Source organism: Balearica regulorum, chromosome 5 (genome assembly GCF_011004875.1).
Source record: "Balearica regulorum gibbericeps isolate bBalReg1 chromosome 5, bBalReg1.pri, whole genome shotgun sequence".
NCBI classification, from domain to species: Eukaryota; Metazoa; Chordata; class Aves; order Gruiformes; family Gruidae; genus Balearica; species Balearica regulorum.
This window is the reverse complement of record NC_046188.1, coordinates 7843917-7865066: the sequence shown is the minus strand read 5'-3', so window position 1 is coordinate 7865066 and position 21150 is coordinate 7843917. Positions and strand designations below refer to the sequence as shown.

General features: G+C 44.7%; 1 protein-coding gene across 2 annotated transcripts in view; it reads left to right on the top strand.

Moving 5' to 3' along the window:
* KCNH5 (potassium voltage-gated channel subfamily H member 5) overlaps window positions 1–12763 on the top strand; it is a 160954-nt gene extending 148191 nt beyond the window's left edge. For both annotated transcript variants that reach the window (XM_075753351.1, XM_075753352.1), the window contains exon 11: window positions 9925–12763. In XM_075753351.1, the coding sequence (XP_075609466.1) occupies window positions 9925–10872 (948 nt within the window). In that variant the 3' untranslated portion in view covers window positions 10873–12763. The remainder of the gene's footprint in view (window positions 1–9924) is intronic.
* Window positions 12764–21150: the final 8387 nt, after the last annotated feature.

Genomic DNA, 21150 nt, shown 5'->3' with positions numbered 1-21150 from the left:
CAGAAAATCCATGCATTGTTTTCCCCTGGGCTACAAAGAGAAGGAGGCCTCTCTGAGTGCCGAATGTATGGGCGGGAGGCGCTCGGGTCAGTGTGACTGGAAGAATGGAAGAGCTGCTGATTCAGGAGACTGAGCTGCTCTCAAAAAATGCTCTTGTGGTTGGTGTAACTGCAACTGTGCAAACAGAGTAAGGGGATTTGGCATTTCTTTTGGCAATCTGAGTCCTTAGCCTCAAAGCTCAGCACATGCTTAGTTAAACGTGTAATCACACTATGATGAAGAATTAGTGCCCATCACTCAAGCTGAGCGACTTGACTGATCCTTCCTTGCAAAGTAGGAGTCAATGCTACCCTTAATGAAGGTTTGACTGATGTATCAGGGCATCAGGAAAGGACTTCACGTAGCATTGTACCTCTGTTGTGCACTGCCCTGGATGTCTCAGTGCAGCAGTGCCTTGGGCCCTTAATCTTGAGTTGAAATCCTGAGAACACCTGTGTGTATGTTTTATGACTTTTTTTTTTTTTAGTGAACTGTCTCGTTTTTGGCAATAGGTCAAAAAAGTGGCCTCTCTCTGCAGTCAGCCTAGTCTCTCGGTTGTAAATAGTTAGCAATGATAGAGGGGTTTCCAATTAATTGAAGAAATGAGGGCAGTGTTATTCTCTCTTACACGGGGAAACATGGAGACGTGAACAGACAGTGTGGTTTGCACAAGGCCTCCCACTTGGCCAGGGGTCAGGCCAGCAGAATAATCCATCCTCCTGAATCCCAGCCTGCTGCTGTATGTGTTGGGCCATGATGCTCTCAGAATGTGACAAATGTGACTGGGATCTCTGCCTGCTTCTCTTCTCTTTCTTCTTCAATCTGACATGTTTTAAAGGAAAGCAGGATGGCTTCAGATCCATACCAAGTATGAAGTAGATGGGGCGAACTCTCAACTACTCTCTTCTTAATATGCGTGCTTGTTCACAAATGCAGATGAGCCTAATTGACTGTCAGCATGCACAGATGTCTCTCTGCAAGAGTAGTCGGGTGCCATGCAAATTGATTGCAAACACAAAATGGAACCAGATTAAAATTTGACCTGCAGTAACCAATTTCTAAAACACAGAGCAAGCAGTAATGAGGTGATGGAAGTTCTGGGCTCTGGGAAATCGGTTATCGGCTGTTGGGTTCTTCTGAAAGGTCTCTCCCTCCCTACATGTCCCACTTTTTCTTTAAATGAGCAACTTGGGGGACACAGATCTTTATTAAGTCATGATGAAAGGATTAACCCCTTTCTTGCACGTAAAATGCTGTTAAATTTCCCTTAAAAGGGCTTTTTCAACATCACGGAAATAATTCTCCTTTCCTTGAAGTTACATCACTTTGTTACTTGGATTGGAAATCATCACATCTCTTACAAGTCAATTCTATAATCACTTAGGAAGAAACTACATGAATACAGTTTCTCCAAAGCAGAATTAAAATGTGCTTGGTAGCAAGCTTTTGCTTTTGCGTGCTACCATGCCTGTGAAGTCAGGATCAATGGAAATTTGCAGAAAGGCTATTATTTACTGTTTCTTTCAAGCAGCCAGCAGACTAACCTACAAAAATCTTCTTTTCCTCCAAAATCCAGCATGAAAGACTGTTTAGTGAAACATTCCTATCCCAGAGATTAACTAATTGCTCAGCAGTCAGTCATTTTCACTGCACAGCCAAGGACGGCGATTCCTTTCCCACACGCAGATGGAGCAATGGTTTAACACAAAACAGTTCCTGGGACAGGAGGATTAAGGAGAATTTACTGGAGAACAATTAAAACAGTTGTTAGAGCAATTTGTTTTTGAGGCTGAGTTTCACATCAAAGTAAAGCTATCTGAGGAGTGTACAGAGCAGAGGAACAATAAAGCCATCATTTCAGGCCATCTATTCCGCATCCTCAGAGTGCAGATTAATAAAGAAAGCTAAGAGGACATGGAGATTTACTGGGGTAAATTAGGTGAAGCAGCCTAAATGCAGTTTGCATTTGGAAAGAGGTGCCCTGGCTTGAAGTTTCTGTTGGCTCTCGCTTTTTGTGGCTTCAGCTCCCTTCCATTTCTGCCAGGTTTCTTGTCGCTGTCATATTCGGTAGAGGGTTTCTGACCGTGCTTCTTGGTTCCAGAGACTCCTGCCAGCACAGGACACCACGGTCAGAGGCTGCTGTCATTCATGAGCCATACTGAAGAGCTCTTAATGGAAGCTGGGTCAGAGCCAGTGCTCCTTGCTGGTGTTCACTGGTCTTGCTGGCTTGGTCTTCTCATCCTAGCTGTCTGCTCCTACCTCCTTGCCATACCCTGACCTAGGGAGGAGGTATTACTCCAAACGCTCCCTTGGAGTTAAGAGCTGGAATTGCATCTTGTGGATGATGCTGCCATCGCCCTCTCTGTTTTGGAAGGGCAGTAAACCTGCAGTGAAACGGGTTTTCAAGGCAGGGAACCAGTCCAGACCCAGTGAGTCCATCCACAGTGCATGGCAGCAGCTTCTTACATCCATCCCAAAGGAAGGTTCGCGTTAGCACCGCCTGTTCAGGCTTCTCTGGCTCGCTGTGAGGCTCACAGGCTGGACTGTCCGATGAAGGAGGAATACAAATGGCCTGTGGCTCTTCTATCAGACTGAACTGCATTTCACAGCTCTGCTAGCCCAGGCCCCAGGGCTCCAGTTTCTGCCTAATTGAAAACAGAAGGGCTTGTGTGAGGTAGTTTCCTATTCATTCATTTCTGTCCATTGTTTCAATAGTTTAACTTCTTAAATTCAAGCACGAAGGAAGATTTAACATCTTAAAAGTTATTTTTTTTAAATATTTAATATCTGAAAAAAGTAAGATTTAAAAACATTTTAACAACAAGTATTAATAGTGTATCATGTTCTCTATGATCTGCCTAGATTAAAAAAAAACCACTTTAGTTGTGGAGCAAGTCTGTTTACCAAAGGTTACACGTGAGAAATTGGGCTTGGCTGGCCTAGTCTTTAGAATATCAAAGAAGAAGGTCCCAGATATGCCCTGTTTTGACAACTGAAGACTCCTAGAAAGGACTAGTCCTCAAGGACTGAGGGATGAAGCATCCTAGACTCACCTGAGCACATCAAAGCAATGGCTTGGGGAGGGTTTGCTGGTGGTGACAGTCCTTAGCAGCACACAGCACCAGCGGTGGGAGAGATCTGAGCAGGATCTGTCCTGCAACATCTGGGAGTGGGATGAGATTTGCAATGCAAAAGGGTGGTTCTGCAGGAGCAGTCACAGCCATCCCAGGTGGGCCACAATTTCCTGGGAGCTGCAGGGACATTCCCTGTCAACCGCTGGAGTGTTTTCCCGGGGAGCATGGTGAGAACAGGGGGGGGCTTTGCCTTCCCTATTAGTGGTTCATCTGATTGCTTCGTGCAGGCAAAATGTCTGGTTTTTTCACAAGCTCACACTTGGACCTGCCAGTCTGGCACAGTCTTCTGTGTAGTGGTCGCTCGTCCTCCCTCTGCAGCTTTTAAAATAATAGTGTTTATCTGGAAGGGCTGGCTGGTCTCTGAGGCTGGGTGGGGAATGCATCCCCAGCTGGGAACTGGCAATACCCCAGCGTGCTGGAGGGAATAAAAATAGCATCAGATGAAGGGTATAATACACACACACAAAGAGAAAAAAGCTTTACAGGAAGGCTTTTTACACCATCTGCACCAAACCCTGACATTTGCACTGCTAGAGGCAGGGGTTTGCATACTTCTTACCCACCATCACGTGGAGAATGTCTGCATCCAAGCGATGCACAGAGCTCCCTGTAAGGAGACAGGAGACAAACAGGCATTTCAGGGTACAGCTTGTCTGACCTGTTTTAACATCTAGCTGCAGGTGAAATGACTCACACCCTCCAAATGCCTTTTTGTCTCCCTCGACTGTGCAGGGCTCCTGGAGGATGAGTTCAGACGCAGACACTGGCTTTGTAGGCGAACCCTGTTCTGAGTGTCTGTGCTCTGGAAATTCGGTGTATTTTGTAGTTTGTTCTTAGAAGCAGGAAAACAGCACATTCGTCTAAGCACAGCATGGGTTATCCTGTGTCTAAATCCCAGGTCTGACACAAATTCACCTTTCTCATTAGCATGAGAAAAATGGCAATTAATTTTCTACAATGCACTCCAAGACGTGAAAATTAATACTATTTTTTGCAAACATCTTTACAAAAAATTGTGTTGTGTTGTGCAGCCTAGGCATGAATTAAGCTTTCCTTATTATTTTCAGTTGTATTTGTATACGTGATTTGCAGTTGTATCATCAAAAATTTTAAAATCTATTTGCCAGCTTCAGCTAAGCTTGTGTGAAGGACTCACCTTGAACCATTTCACACCAAGGAGGCGATGGACGACAGCTCTCCTATTTCCAAAAAAGAACCTATAGATAAGAGTGTCAAGACCAGCACACCTTGTGAGGACACAGACCCTTTTTATGGGAATTAGACATTCCTGTACGACCTGGACCAGATCGAATCCCTCTGGTGGGATCTGAAAGCTGGTGAAGGAGGTGCTCTGGGGGTCTCAGCCAGCCACCAGCGAACTGGGAGCCACCAGCTGTTCAGTGTGGTCCAAGGGAGGGTCCATTTCCCTAACACGCTGCCTCCATCGCTGCAGCCAGCTTGGAAGGTTCCCACTCGCTCCGTCCACCCATCCCACTCGCTCCCCTGCAGTGTTTTCTAGTACAACTGTGGGTCTGCGCTCTGAGATGGGTCATGGTTAAAAACAAGAGACCTATTTATTTCTTCAAATTTATTAACCTGAATCATTTCACTGATCTAATTTTCAGTGCTGCTGGGAAGGGGAACAGTGAGTAGTTGTCTTCAGGGCCACAATATTGAATTAAGGTGCCTTCTAGGATGTTCCTGTATTAAATGGGAACAGGGATCTGACAAATATATTGGATTGCAAGTAACCAGATGCAAGGGAGATAGGGCTTCTACACGACATTAATACAGACAAGATAGTTACCTCTGGAACAAATTTTTGAGAGGTGAGCACCACCCACGTCAGCCTAGCCTGTGCATTAATGAATGTGGTCCCAATCCAGCCTCATGGCAGGGCTCCTCCTTCCGCTCTACATGGATGTATGTAGCTGTGGGGACTGAAATGTTGTTTTTGCTTTCTCTTCCAGTTTTTGACACTACAGAAACACACGGTGAGCTGAGTCAAGCCAGTTCTCCTAGGACAGGGACTCCAGCATCCCTCGCCCATCAGCCACGTTTGTAGGATGCCTCAGCTTGGGCACCCAGAGTTTATTAGTCACTGTGAAAATCTTTTCATTGATGGCCTTGTGCGGCTTTCCCCCTCTCTCACTCGGTGCACACCCGCTGTATTCATCACCATGACAACTGCGTGCCCTTTTGCTGTACCATTATATGTTTCTGTGAATTTCCATGGTGAGGGGCAGGCATGTATTGAACACCACTAACAACAGCATGGGGAGTTCTAGGAACGAGACTGGATGATCTCTGGTCAAATATTTGCCACTTGTGTGAATTTACTGTAATTCTTCAAGACTTTACCAGTTCTTTAGTCCATTCACGTACCTTCCTTGGAGTCACTTATTAAGGGATCTTTGTGAATGGAGCAAGGTCGTGGAGGGATGATTTTCACAGTACTGGTACAAAAAAAGACAGCAGGCAAGGGATGCATTTCAAAGCATCTGGAAAGGCCACAGCTTAATTAAGATTAATCCAGCAGTAGATGGCAGAACTTGTGTGTGTCTCAGCCTCGAGCTGGCTCCCCGACCTCTCATTGCTGCTGCCCTCGCTTGCACTTGGCTTTGGGTTCGGTTTTACAAGCTGGCACCTCACAGGAGCTGCTCCAGCAGTAATGTACCCATTGTCAGTACCTTTGGTAAGGTCCCTCTTTGGAAGTGGCGATGGGCCGAGTTCGCAGTCAAGGCGAGTTACCTCTCGGTACCGAGGGGAGGGAAAGGAGGTCAGGGTTGAGATCAAATGGAGAATCTCAAGTTGCCGCTGTCTCCTCTGTCTTGTAGATAACCCAAATACTTCAGTTCCCAGCGCTGGCCATCACTTAACTTCTGCTTAACCTTTGCCAGCTCAATAATTAACATCACCGCCATTCCCCTTCCTTTCCAGAACAAATACATTAAAAGCAAGAAAAACAGGAACCTGGTCTCCTGAGACAGGATTTGTGTCACATGTGGCAGTCTTTCACAATCCCATCCCTAAAGGAAATGAAGTCCTACACTGAATCTCCATCACATTAATGAATTTAGCACTTGCCGTGAGACAGGGATATGGCTCTTTACTCCTTGAGATGTGCTATACACACAGTTAATTCAGTTTCTTCTCATTAACTCCTTTGGGCTTTGTGTCTATTCCTGGGACATACGTTTGGACAGGCCTATGTGTAACCTCTCCGAAAAGGGTCAGGGACAGCTGAAATAGCTCATCCAATTTAAGATTTCAAAATAAGCCTCTCCCAATTTGCTGAGGAATGTCAGATTTTATGAGGTGTTTTTCTGTTCTTATTTATAGAGAAAAATAGCCAGTAATAGTTATTAGACATTAATAGAATTAAGTCTCCATGTAAACACTTTTAATCCTATTCTGGCTTAGGTTAAACCACTGTAGAAGTGGATTAAATCCAACCACATGAAAAAATTCCTAATATGGAAAAAATTGGTAATGAAAAACAACTATTACTGTTAGAATTCACATCTCTCTTCCCCCCTCCCCCCCCCCCCAGTTCTTTGTATAAGAGGATCTTTCTTTTGTTTTACTTGCACATATTCTAACGATATCGAGTAGACCTGACCAAGACTGGATCCCGGCTGCACCAGATGTAGTACTCCCTTGGTTGAGGGTGGATGACCTGAAGAGGGGACAGTCTCCACGGGGTGATGCAGGGGTGAAATGGTTTCCTTGTGGTGACAGAGTAGTTCAGTAGGTGAATGAGGACCAGGACCCTGGTCTCCAAAGTGATGTAATCTCACAATGTCAGCTGGGATATGAAGGTCTGCATGGTTATGCATTTCAGAGTGAAAAGAAAATAGCAAACACCTGTGAACACATCCAGGTTTCATGAGAAAGCCAAGGGGAGGGTGGGCGCAGGGCTGTGCATCAGTTCACCTTTGCTCCCTTGGAAATACAGCTCCATCAAGGTAGATCAGTCCTGAATTCTTGACTCCCAGCTAACCCTTGAATTTCCGAGTCCCTGGGCATTTTCTGTGCTAATTCATAGTGCAGCAGGCTTGCTTCTTCAAAGGAGCCGCCCATAATCCTTCCAGGGTATCGCACTTTCTGTCCCAAGCAGAGAAAGAAGAAAGAATTTATTGAAGAGCTCTGCCAGGCTCCTGCCTGCATCCTACAAGAGGCTGAAGGAACATCTCCTCCTGGGGAGGTGACAGCAGGGCTTTGGGAGTGTGTCTTCTCCACTGCATGGGCGTAAAGTGGGGAGAAAGCCCATGGCTATGGGTGGTTACTGGGTCCTTGGTCTCACTTGGCGGCAGCAGATTTGCACTGCAGGTCTGGTGGCATTTGTCACCTTGGCTGCCCATCGCTGCAGCAGGGACACGTTCAGCTTCCCCCAAAGCGATGGCCTCGTGCAGGGGCATGGCAGCGCTCAGGCTCAGACCCCCGTGCTGCTGTGTTCGGCTCATCTGAGTGGCGTCTGGCCAACTGGTTCTGGGGTACAAAAAAACCCATAGTGATTTCCTGGCTTTCAGAAGGGCCCACTTCAGGAGTGTGATGTACAGGTGGTGTCAAATTAGCAAAGTCTTGGCTTTTCTTCTGCAGAAGGCAGCAGTCATGGGTGATTATATTCTGTGCAGGGAAATAACCTCTGGCTGGAGAAGTTTTGAACTGAGAGGAGAAAAGGGAGAAATGAAAGAACAAGAGTAGGCTGGTGGAAGAAAAGGGAGATGAGGGTAGTTTTCAGTGAAGCACAGGTGTTTGGAGAGGAAATAAAAAGCTGGTGCTGTGGTCTTTGTAGTTATCACTCTGGTCTTTATACTGGTGGGACAGAAGTTATCAAAGCTACCTCATGCCTCTCCCGACCGTGCATTCACTGCTGCGTGGCACACGGGAGCGCTGCGAGCCCCTGCCAGGCTGCAGGCAGCTGCCTGCCGTGCAGCATCCCCGGCTGCCTCCAGCCACCACCTGCCAGGCAGACCCTGGCTGGAGGAGAGGATGGTCCTCAAGCTGTGAAATAGGGTCATGGCCACAGAGCAGGGAAACGTTGGGTAGAGGATGTTCTCTGATGGGGGACACAGCCTTGGAGCTGGTTGCTTTCAGCATTGCATCATCTGCCAGAAGTGCCATGCTGCCCTTCAGGGAAAGAAAGGCACAAACAAAACAGCACAACCCACCTTCCAAATCTTCATTTAGAGAGCGTGGCTTCGATTAAATGTAATTACTTAATTTTGAATCAAGGGCAACTTCTCTTGTATTTATTTGCTGTCCCCAGTGTCTTGTCCGAGAGAGAGTTGCTCCATGGGGGTAGGCGCTAATGAAGGGGAGCTTCCAAATGAGTGTATGTGTCGCTGCATCTAGGTCAGATGAGTCAGATGAAAGTATCTTCCATGTTTCTCTCTTGTCTTTTTTTTTTTTTTAAACTGGGCTTCTAATAAACATGTTAACTTTCCAAATTATTATAAGCAGCTGCATCTATCAATCAGCTGCACACAAGGATATATTTACTGCATTTGAAAGCTCTGTAATGAAGCTTTGAAGTCCAGCTCATCCCAGATTCATGCAGGGAAGGAGCTCTAGCCATCGTGGTACTTGTCTGCCAACTTCTGAAGATGTGAGACTTGAAAGCAAGTATTTCTTTGCAGATACGGACAGGCGTGAGAAGCCTTTTTATAAAAAGTAAATAGATACTGAAATATGGATACTCAAACAGATACTTCAAAACCTACATCTGACTGTCACACAATTTTTTTTGTGTATTGCAAGGGCTTTCTTTTACTTTTCTTACCAACAGTATCCCTTTGCATTTAATCATGTGCTGCTTTTCACTTTAGTATCGTCATCTAGAGAACCAGACTTTCCCTCCTCTGCCTCGGTCCCACATTCAAGAAAACTGGATGAACCTAAAAAAACCCAGATTTCATATGAGTAGCACGCATAAAATCCTTCCACAGCTTGAGGCTCAGATTCCTTTTTCTATAGAGGCCTGAGAGATGCTGCAGGGTAAAATAACTGCAGCATTAAATGGCATGGCATCACGAAACGGTGGATATTGCTGGGTTTTATGATCACACCCCCCTTTTACAGTGCTTCTCCATGGTGCTCCCAGTACACCCACATATATTGGATATATAAACTCTCCAGGAAACACTTGTGTTGCTGTGTGAACCTAATTGCACCCTCCAGCCACTCCTACAAAATTAGGAATAAGCAAAGCTAAAAAGTATTGAGCACATTTGTATTTTACAGTCTATGGAAGGGTATGTACAGTGAATTAAACTTACAGCTGTGTAGTCTCTACTGAATTACTGTTTCCTTTTGATCTCTACTAAAGATAGTGATGGAGCAGGTATGAGTGTGAGTAATGGGTAGGTAGGTATCACGGTATATGGGTTCTTGCTCGCTTTCTTTCTTCTCTTTATTCAGTTTCTTTCCTTCTCTTGGTGTTGGGATATTTTTAGTTCTTCAAGGCTCTATCTTCTGCATCAAAAATAAAGGTGAAACCCACTTTTAATCTAGACTTCTAAGAAAGTTTGTGTGTGTGTGTGTGTGTGTATGTGCCCTATCTTTGCAGTGGCATGTATCTGATGTTACTGTGCCTTGATCAGCTCCATTTGAATTCACTGCAAGAAATTAAGATAGAAAGGAAGGAGAAATGGCTGTTCTCTCAATACTGTTTCCCCATCTCACGGTAAAGTTTGCCAGATGTGATGTCCTTTGGGTACTGACTCTGTTGTGGATTTATCCCCTATAGATCATCTTCCGGAAGATCAGTGATGTCAAGAAGGAAGAAGAGGAGCGCCTGCGTCAGAAGAACGAGGTGACGCTGAGCATCCCTGTGGACCACCCCGTACGGAAACTCTTCCAGAAATTCAAACAGCAAAAGGAGATGCGTAATCAAGGCTCAACCCACATTGACCCGGAAAGGAACCAGCTTCAGGTCGAAAGCCGGAGCGTACAGAACGGGGCCTCCATCACAGGCACCAGCGTGGTCACCGTGTCTCAGATCACCCCCATCCAGACATCCCTGGCTTACATGAAAACCAGTGAGGCTGTGAAGCAGAACAACAGGGATGCGATGGAGCTCAAGCCAAATGGAAACGGAGACCAAAAATGTCTGAAAGTAAACAGTCCCATGCGGATGAAAAACGGGAATGGGAAAGGGTGGCTTCGACTGAAGAACACGATGGGGACCCACGAGGAGAAGAAGGAGGACTGGAACAACGTCACGAAGGCTGAGTCCATGGGGTTGCTGTCCGATGACCCCAAGTGCAATGACTCGGAGAATGGTGTAAATAAAAACCCACTGAGGAAAACAGACTCTTGTGACAGTGGAATAACAAAAAGTGACCTTCGCTTGGATAAAGCTGGTGAGACTCGCAGCCCCCTGGAGCACAGCCCCATTCAGGCTGATGCTAGGCATCCTTTCTACCCTATTCCTGAGCAGGCCTTACAAACCACGCTGCAGGAAGTCAAGCACGAACTCAAAGAAGATATCCAGCTGCTAAGCAGTAGGATGGCTGCCCTTGAGAAGCAGGTGGCAGAAATTTTAAAAATATTGTCCGAAAAGAACGTACCCCAGATCTCTTCCCCCAAGTCTCATTTATCGCCCCAGCGACCCCCCCAGATTCCCTGTCAGGATATTTTTAGTGTTTCAAGGCCTGCATCACCTGAATCAGAAAAAGATGAAATCCACTTTTAGCATATACCTATGTGTATATATGTATACAGTATATATGCAGAGGTGTATATATACCTTTATACATATATATGTGTGTGTGTATACGGTAAATATATATACATATATATTTTCACTTGCATCCAATATGACTTGAACACACCAAGGATTTTGATATGTAAATATTGCATGTCCAGCTGGATTCTGGCCTGCCAAAGAAAACAATTATTAACATAGATATTGCTTGTATAATATGCAGTTGACTGCATGCACACTTTACATTTATTTATAATCTCTATTATGTAATAAAAGAATGACTTTTGTTTAACAAAGGCAATGTACTATTTAAAGAATCAGGGTCTAACCTGCCAATATTGCCATGACAGTTTTGATCTCAGGCTGGGTGAATCGAGCTTTTATTTCCTCACTGTCTTTTCTGCCGATTTAAACAGCAGATTAACATGACCTGGAGGACACATTCAGACTCCACTTAGTATTGTTTCCTGGTATCATTCCATTGCAATATACTGTATATTTGGTGATGAATTCCCCTGCTCCTCCTGAGGGGAGGGCTCAGCTCAGTGGCCAGGGCAGGGCACCGTGTCCGGTGCTGGAGTGGATCACTGGATTTATTCGTGTGGGTATTGTGCATGCACAGCCTTTTATTTCAAGTATCCTCCTGCTCTTTTAACATCGTAAGGAATAACATTGGTGATCTACGTAACAAAATGAAACTAACAGAAGCTCTCTCAGCTGCACTCCCTGCGTGTTTGGGAGTAACTTCTTTCTTGAAAGCCTCCTTTTACCGATGCCATTTTTACTGAACTGTTAGAGTAACATTATGTAGATTCTCTTTGCAGCACTCAGCGATGGTGTCCGGTTCTGTCAGTATCTTCATTAGGATGTCCCATTTTCGCAGGGTTGAGGTTGCTCTCCCGCTGTCCCCCTCATTGCCCGTGGCAGAAAGACTTTGCACGAGGTCTGAGCAGGGGAGAGAACAGTTGTAGTTCTCGGCAGCCATGTGAGCAGGTTTGAAAGCCTGAAGTTAAACGCCTGCAGTTAATCCCCCTCCACTCTCTTTTCTGAGGATGTTTATCAGTCTGCAGCTGCCTTTGAGAAAGAGAGAAAATAACGGGTCGGGATTAAATTCCCTTTAGTCCAAGGCACCTGGGTGATAATGTTTGGGTGGGAGAGCGGTGGGTGCCTTGGGGAGATGAAGTCCTCCCTAGGGCACTGCCCACTGCTCTTGCCTTGGACTTGTGGAAGGTTTCAGTGCATGGGGGGAGCATGAGGCCCTTAGGGCTGTGTCAGATGGTCTGACCCTCCTCTTAGCTGGCTCCCATCAGCATGTCCCAGCCTTGAACCATGCTCAGACCCCACCTCCACCACGTAGGCTGGAGCGTCGCCCTCCATGCAGCGCTGCTGGCTTCACAGGGCTGCAGCAGGGCGGGCTCTTGCACTGGAGCCCGTTTGCTCTCCTGTTTGGAGCTGAGATGTCGGACTCTGCCTGGGTCTACACCTGAGTGTGGGGGGGGTTTTATGTCTCCACGTTTGCACTGGTTGAGAATCCAGACATGTGATGCAGAGCAGAAATGGCCATCGCAGCTTCAGAGCTGTTAACCGGTACAGCTTGAGGCCAGCACAACAGAGTGCAATGGCTCCTTCAGAGAAGGATTTATTTCCCCTCCACACTTAAATGGCCTCTTGCATCAGGATTCCATGTTTTCAAAAGTGCCTGGAGTAAAGACATATATGTACCACAAGGCATCACTATCAATCAGGTAAATAAAAGGCATGCTTATAATTAGTGGGCACCCTTACTAGACACCAATACCAGATCCATTACTTAACATTAAGAAACTAAACTAAATTGCTTCCTGAAAAACTAAAAAAAACCCAACAAACCAACAAACCATCATTTGCAGTAGTGGCAATCAGGAACCTGCATCTTAGGGTGAACGTATCTTCTACTGTGAAATCCAAACCCATAAAGCCCCCAAAGTTCATAAGAAAGCCAAAGAAGTCATTGCTTCTGTTGTGTCAATTCATGGAGGCTTTTTGGGAGATGATGGTCTTTCCAATTACTGTTCCTCTCTGGCCTGTTTCTGCGCTTTCTCCAGTTCCTTTCTGTAGGAAATCATAGACAGAATAAAAAGCCACCAAAAGGGACAAGTCTTCCAAGAACCTGGTGGTTAGGCTGCCTGCTCATTGTAGTTTTCTGCAGCTGCAGTTGCCACTGTCAAAACTTGCGGCAGCTGTATTTAGCAGCTGCTGTTCTAACACAAGTGCGAATCTGTAACTGTGCAACCATGCTTTGGTCTGCAAGGACAAGCTGCACTTGTAAATCCTACCCTGGGACTCTGAAGGAATCGGGGCGTTATAGGGTTAGGGAGTTACAGACTTGCTGCAGGCTTCTGGAGGATGTGCAGACCTTGTGGGTACCACTAAAGTGCCAAGCTTTGAAGATAGCACCGTTCCTGCCTGACTTGGATTGCTGGTTCAGACAGACACACAGCAGCTGCCCAGAGCTGCCCAGTGAACAGCCGGGTCACGCAGGCTGTCGGGGGACCAGATTTTGGTAAAGTTCTGTGAATGCATGAATCTGCCGTGATCTGCAAAAGAGCCAGTAGGGTAATGAGAGTGACTTTGTAGGAAACTTTAGCCTTAATGGCATTCTTCTGCCTTTGTGAAGGACTTCTTTTCTTTCTTTGTAACTGATATTAATTCTAGATAGAACTGCATGGCATGCAAAGGGATCTCTATTTAGGTTTATCTTGCAAGTCAGGCGTAACTTTGTGCCACTTTACAATGAGAGAACGTGTAACAAGATTAATCTGACCTTGAAAATTATTTGAGCCCAGAATGTTGATTACAGTTCAACTGCAACTTGTCTGGTTAAAATGTGTAGTGGCTAAAAGCTATAAATAATGTAAAATACCAAGTTCATGAAACAAATACGGTATTTCCAGGTCCACTTCTCCAAGTACTGCTTTGACTTTGATATTCCATTATTGTCTGTTGCAAGTTCAGTGGAACCAGCTTGTGCCTTGTACGAGGCAGCAGTGCGACGGGTATCTCGCAGACGTGATGAACGCAGCCTGCAGATGGGCTATCCCAGGCCCTGTGTACTGGGGGTGCAGCCGGACGGAGGCCAAATTTGCGGGATTGACTCTGGTGGCTATTGCTCTGAAAATCTGGCTTGTACAATTCTGAAGCACTTTGCGTCCAAAATTTCATGATCGGAGCATTACATGTTGTTTCATGGAGTTGTTCAGCTGGTTCAGCTTTCCCCTCCCCTCGCGGTTGTGCATGATGCGATCGAGCGCGCTGCCGACTGGGGCGTTCCTTTTCTGTTAAAGAAGCATGAGTCATAGTCTTGTAGTTCAGGCTTGACTGAAAGCAACCACTGATAGTCATATAAGTGCAATAAGGACACAAATGTGTCTCTTCCACCTAAGCCAGCGCTCAAGCAGCTGCCTGCTGCGTGGAGGGAGCTCTCGGCTGCATGCTTTCCTTTCCTTTAAGAGCTGTATACCTGTACAGATGTTCCTGCCACATGCTGGTAACAGCATTCTTAGCACTTACCTTGTGCTTTGTGTGTTCAAAGCATTTTACCTGCACACGAGTGGATTTTATCTTTCTGGACTTTGGAATAGAAATAAAATGTGTACAGAAAAGTAAACACTTTCCAAAGCAAATGAACTAGAGTACCTTTAATGGCTTTTTGTGTAATATTACATATATGAGATAGAACAGCACTTCAGGATAATAACTGAAAAAAATTAATTGTTGTAGAGAAGATTCAGGTCTTCTGAATTTGTATTTGTAAATCCTTTTTTCCATCTTTCTGTCTTTGCCAGGGGACAGGGGTTAGAGCAGAGCTGACTCTGGAAGTGACAAACTTAAGCTTTGCCCATCTTTCTTTTCCCTGTTCTGCAGAAGTAGCACAATTATAGGGACTCGATGCTGCTGGCACCGAAGTTTGGGCTCATTGCTCGACTCAAATTCAGTCTTCATTTACCACCACATGGAAAGCAACCCTGTTACACGGGTGTGAACTGAAGGTTGAATCTGATGATCATATTGGACCTTAAAGTGTATTTTGGATCCCAGAAAATTTTAGAGAAGTGGCAGCTGCAGAAATAACACTGTACTATTTGCAAGCCGTGAGCAGTCACTCTGGAAGTAACTGAGACCATGATAGAGACGTCATCATTTGCGTGGGTCAGAAAACAGATGATGTGCTCATGAAATAGCTTGAAGGCTTTTTGGGGAAAAAGACGTCCTGAACTGGAAGGGAAAATAAAAAGTCAAAGGTTTAATATGGAATTTGGGAGTGAGATGGTAGAGGGTTATATTATAGTGAATTGACATTTTTTTACTTGGATTTTGAGCATTTAGAAAACACATTTTGGATGTCAGATTTGGACAGATTGTTTGTTAAAGTAAATATTTTTTTTCCTAAGTGAGGTGGCATCGAAGTGATAACTGTTTGGTTTTTTTTTTTAAAGTGTTCAAATACCTTTTTCCTACAGAAGAGCGTTTTAAGAGGTTTTTGTTATGGTTGTTTTTTAACAGGCTGTATGTAAAGGCTTTTTTCAGTTCCTTATTTGTACCAGAAGTTCCTGTGTTAACACACATCTTCAGGTCTATAGGATCTATATTGCTTTATAGTCTTGCCGCTAACATACTTGTTAGAGAGGGTTCGAGCAGTGGATTCCTTTGGAGAAAGGCATCTCCCCGTGGCAGCCTGGGCTCTGTGACTCTCCCGTCCCGAGCTGCAGTGAGACCTGCGAGCAATAAACAGCAGTAGTTTGCATTTTTCTTGGCACTTCTGGATCCACGCTGATTTCCTTCAGGGAATTTAAGGAAGGAAGTCGAAAAGTTGGCACTGTCATTTTTCCTGGATGGCCCCAGTCCTTCACCTGTGTCTGTGCCACCAGAGCAATGCTTTCCCATGGAGCCTACAGGGAGGGAAAGTCTGATCCAGCTAGATTTCCACATCTGGGAATAGTTTTTCTAACTTTCTCCTTATTTTTTTTGGTACAAACAGATAACATGATCTCTGCATTATTCTTTTTTGTAATATGTTGTAGCACATTTCAAAATTAAATACATTCTTAAAGCAAAGTGCTGAATAGAGCTAAAATAGACAAGCAGTCCACATTATTTCTGGCAGAAAAGCAGAAAATTTTCTTACTGACATAAAGAATATTGTGCAAAGATCAGCTTTGTTATACCTAACAAATGACAAACAAAATAAAATCATCCTTACTGAGGGTGCATTTAGTCATACAGAAAATTGACCTTGTATTGCACAATGGGACAAGAAGGCACATATTGATTTTGAATACTCAAATGATAGAAGCATTCAAAGAGGGCTTGACCAGGCCATGATAAATAAATTATAGTAATTTATTATATTATGTTAATCAGCCTCCTGATGCAAGGCAAGTGGAACCAGGCATCTGGGGCAATATTCTCAGAAACCTTTCAATCCATTGTCTATAAAGCAAATAAGTACATTTCTTCATTATTTTCTGCTTGGAGATGTAAGCTTGCTTGGCCCACAGTCTGAGACTATTGGTGTGCACCAACTCTATATCTGGCTGTCTGCCACGAATACATCAATTAGCCTTAATTAAAAGCCCTATTAAAAGGATTTTGTATTAGTTCGGGCTCAGCCCCCTCCCCCCCAGTGACATGACTGTATGTTACCTGGTTCAGAGCAGATTCAGTTCAAACCGAGCAATGGCAGAGTGTGTTTCTGCCTGCCTGTAAAGGATGTATAGACACACCATATGTATTATACCATTTGGAATGGGGACTCAGATCTAGCCCGGGCCCGTTTAAGACAGGTCTTTCAGACAGGTGGGATAAATTGTACTCTGGAGGTGCCAGTCTCTCATCATTTACTGTAGAGTAACGACTTTGGATTAGACACTTGATTTGTAGACTGCTAGAGGGTAAATGAAGTGAATCCAACCCATAACTCAAGCTGCCAGTCTGATCTCGTTTGTATAAAAAGGTGCTTCTAAAAGGGGCCACTTACCATCTTTCCAGCACAGAAGCCTGTTCAAACAGGTGACTAACAGTACAGGGAATATTGAAATGTCTCAGCGTGCAGCCAGAAACAAAGTGCTCGGCTCCTAAACTGCTAATGAGAGCTCCGTAAAGACACTCAGATGCTCAGTTCTTGGCCTGTGGTGATCAGGTTTTTAACTTTTTACCCCAATGCCATGACAGAATAGCCCAGGGACCTCTATTTTCACAAGTATATAGCAGTTGAGATGCTTCTCATCTCGACGCACAATGCCAAGGCACAGGGGGATCAGGATCACCGGTCACTTTTTGAGCAGTGAAAGACTGATGCCTATGTGAGATTTTTGGCTGCTCTAGGGTATTGAGGATGTTAGGAGTCTCATTGCTGAGCTGTGTCATGCAGTGGAAAGAGGCCAAGGCTTGGAAATGTCCAACAAAGGGGAAAATTGTAGTGAAGAGCTTCCAAGGTAGAGAGTGACCGATGGTCAGGCGATTGCCCAGAGCGCAGCAGAGCCCTGGCTCTGCCTGTGCAATGGGAGGAGAGATGGGAGAAGAAAGGATATAAAGAAGGGGGTCCAAAAATGGTGACAGTATTCCACTGAATTCGATACTTGCTAGTCTCTGCATAGTGGCTGTTTGTGTCTTCATAATTTACATATTTGGAAGTTGGCAGACTCCTCTTCCCTTCAGGTGGCATTTAAGGATGAGGCTGGCAGCTCCTTCTGGGGTGACAACTGTGGGACAGGGAAGGGCCATCAGAGGATACTCAAATGTAGATGCCCTTAGGGGAAAATGTGGGCTTCAGGAGAACCAAAGTTCTTACAGCTTACCTGAGACCTGTCAGGAGGGGCATATAATACCCAAACTGTGTGCCATCAGTCTATGGACTCTATACTTGAAGTTGGCCCTGCTTTGAGTGGGGGGGATGGGGTGGATTTCCAAAAGGTCCCTTCTGAGCTATGTTGTTTCATCAGTTGGGGATTCTGTAGATTTTAATAGCACAACTGGGAGGTAAAATTTGAAGGTTCTTAGTTAAGTTCCATTATTTTCTGGTTTTCAATTTAAACACCATACTGAGGAATGTAATGCCAATTTTCAAGATAATGAATATTTCTAAGAGCTGATACTCATCAAGCAGACACCAGAGGAATTTGGCATATTCTAAAACTACAGCATATAAATAAATTAAGCCCTTCACTGGGCATCAGCTAACATCCACACTTGATGCCAAACACTGAGAAAAGCATCTCAGTGCCCGTGCAGTTTCTGGAAGCGGTGGGCTAGTACGGATGCATCAGCAACACCCACTCCCTCTTCCAACCTCTTCCCCAACCCAGTGAAAGGTGATTACAGTATCTGAAAATGCCATCCAAAAATCAAAAGCATTTGAGCTATTTTTCAGTGTTGCACTGGCAGACATGCACATCCAAGGCTATAGGAAACGCATGAAGGGCAGTGGCGAGTAGGTTACTCATTAGTGTAACTTTCTCACACTAATCAATGAGGGGTTACTCATTCTCACCCCTCTGGATTCACCCTGCTCCTCTCCCTACCAGTGTGTGGACATCATTGCCAAAATGGCCCGGGCTTGTCCAAAGGGTCTGGGTATGTCCACGGGGCCCATGCGCATCCCTAGAGTCTGCCCCAGCGCCATTCCCAGTCTTATTCCCTGCTTTTCTAGGCACGTTCCAGGGTTTATACCTGGCCCTATTAGGTTCAACTGAAAAGCTATTTTTCCAGACTCTGTAACCTCCTCCATATCCCTCACGGGGTTACTAAAAAAATGCTTTCCAACCTGTGGCTTAGCAGCAAGTCTCCAAATAAAGCAGGAATAACAGGGCAAACCTTATGCCATCTCAGTGCATTAATTTATTAAACAAACCTTAATTTTTATTTTATTTATGGATCTTTGGAAAATCTTAAACAGTACAGTGTCCCATAGAATAGCAGGGTTTGGAGTGTTTTGTGTTTTTTAACGAGCCAGTTTGAGAAGGGAAACTCAAGTGAGACACCAGCTTCATACTCAGTCCAGCATCTGCCCTCTGTGACCATTTCCTCTGTTTTCCTCCTCTGGTTACACCTTAGGTGAACTTCACCACCGGCAGCACTTTGAACTGCTGCCATGTGGGGCTAGGAAAAGTCCTCTTCATTCCCCCGGGCAGACCCTGGGGCTCTGCTCAACATTTCCACGTGTGGTATGCCAGGACACGCAGGCGCTTTCCTGTCCTGGGCTTGGTTTCAGAAGAATTTCCTGAGTCGTTGTACCTATTTTCTCTGTCACCACTTTGTTTTCCTAGGAAAAAAAAAAAAAAAAACAACAAAACTTTTATGCTGGTGTCCACCTCCTGCAACTAGTGGGGCAGGAGAGGACATGCACAGCTCATTACGAGCAGGCGAGGAGCGGTGCAGTGCCCTGTGCTTTCTGCCTGATCAATTAGGATCCAGATGCATTCGGGGCTGCTGCCAGGACCATTAGTCGGAGGTCACAGTTCAGTTTGTAAACCGGGTGTCTTACCTGAGCTCTCATGGAAAAAGTTGGGGTTTTTTTCCTAAAGCAAAACAAAATTTGTGCTCTGCTTCTAATTAGTCCTCTGTTGTCCCTGCAGGATTAATTACTGCCTTCTTCACTTGTATCATCAAATGCTGTTTGGCAACAGCTGCCTTTTTCTGGGGGTTGTTTTTTTTTTTTTTTTTTGTTAGGTATAATTAGGAGTCCTGGCATTACAAACAAGCTCAGTCAGGTGGTACTTAAAAATTGCAGAGCTGAAATGTCACCTAAACCAGTAACTTAAACCTAGCTTTTGAATACCAACAACCCCATTGCATTGCACTCACTGGGTGCTCAGAGCTCATCGCTTTAGGATCATCACTACATCAGTGTGAAAGTCCTTCTGAAATCAGTAACAGAAGGGTGTTTGTTCTTCAGGGTCTTCCCACAATGTGGCTCTCAGAAAAAGACTGTGGGTGCAAGGATGCAGTGGTTCCTCCCAACTCTTCCTACTGCCCATTGATGCTCTGTAGATTCGCAGCCACATATTTTTTTGACTTAAAGGAAGGGCTGAGTGCCACCAACTGCATAAGTCTATCAAGTGGTAAATTCAATTTATCGAGTGGGAGAGGCAGTAGCTAGCAATAAAGCAGGATTTGGGTTTTAAAATCTGCCTTGCGGGAATTGGGCAAGCTACCAGAAAGACAATAAAGGATTTATCTGGCAATGCAGGCCAAAGGAATGCTAAACATGCAAGTGGGAGAATTTATTGATACCAGTGAAAAAGTTCATTAGTGTTAAAGTGCAAAGCAACTCTGTAAATGTAAATGTAAATGTAAATGTACTTGTAAAAAAACCTTTCAACTGTCCCAGTAAAATCCCCCCAGTAAAATCCCTGTATTCAGACAAAGGGAACTAAGGTTTGCGTCTGTGGAGTGCAGAACTGGCTAATTGGCTTTCCCAGAAAACCTGCACGCAAAACATGCTTCCCCAAATGTAACTGTTAGCACTGTTTTACTAGCATGGACAAATTTTACAGCTAACCTCGATGTATTTCCCCTGGCAGCAGTTTCCCAGATTGAAAGATGCTCCTAAAGCTGGTACTGCAGTATTTCTCATAGGACAGGTTTGTTCCCTTCCTTGCTTGTCACTGACTGTCGATTATTTGCCCTTTAAGAGAGCTGTGGCCCTGTAAGGGATGTGGGAGCCCGCAATAAACCTAAAGCTTGTGGGGATGCAGGGCAGATAAAGGTTCACTATATTTTAAGGAAAACAGCCTTGTAGTAAAAATACACTTGCTAACTGTCTAAAGCTGCATTGCCTTATCAACAGTTTGTGTAACAAAATCCCATTAGTAGTACAAACTGTTGTCACACGAATTAGGACATGATATGCTTCATAAACTTTACATACCTATTTACTGCTGATATGCGTGTAGCACCTGGCTTTTACATGCAGGTGTAGCTGTATATCTTGTGTTAATTTCTGCATGTTTTGAAAGCTACGTAATATGAAGCAGAATATTTTCTACAATGAAAAGCAGTGTTTCCCCTTCCTTGTCTGTTTATCTCTTTTCTCTCTCCCTTCCTTCCTCCCTTCCTTCCTCCCTTCCTTTTCACTTTTCCTTCTACTTTTCCTTCCTTCCTTCCTTGACTTTTTTCCTTGCCTAGATTATTAGGCTAGCAACTTGTAGAAATGGGAAGATTGATTAAGTAATGTTGCATCAGCAGATTTAATGGCATAATGATCTGTTTTGCTATTTGTGTTCAGAA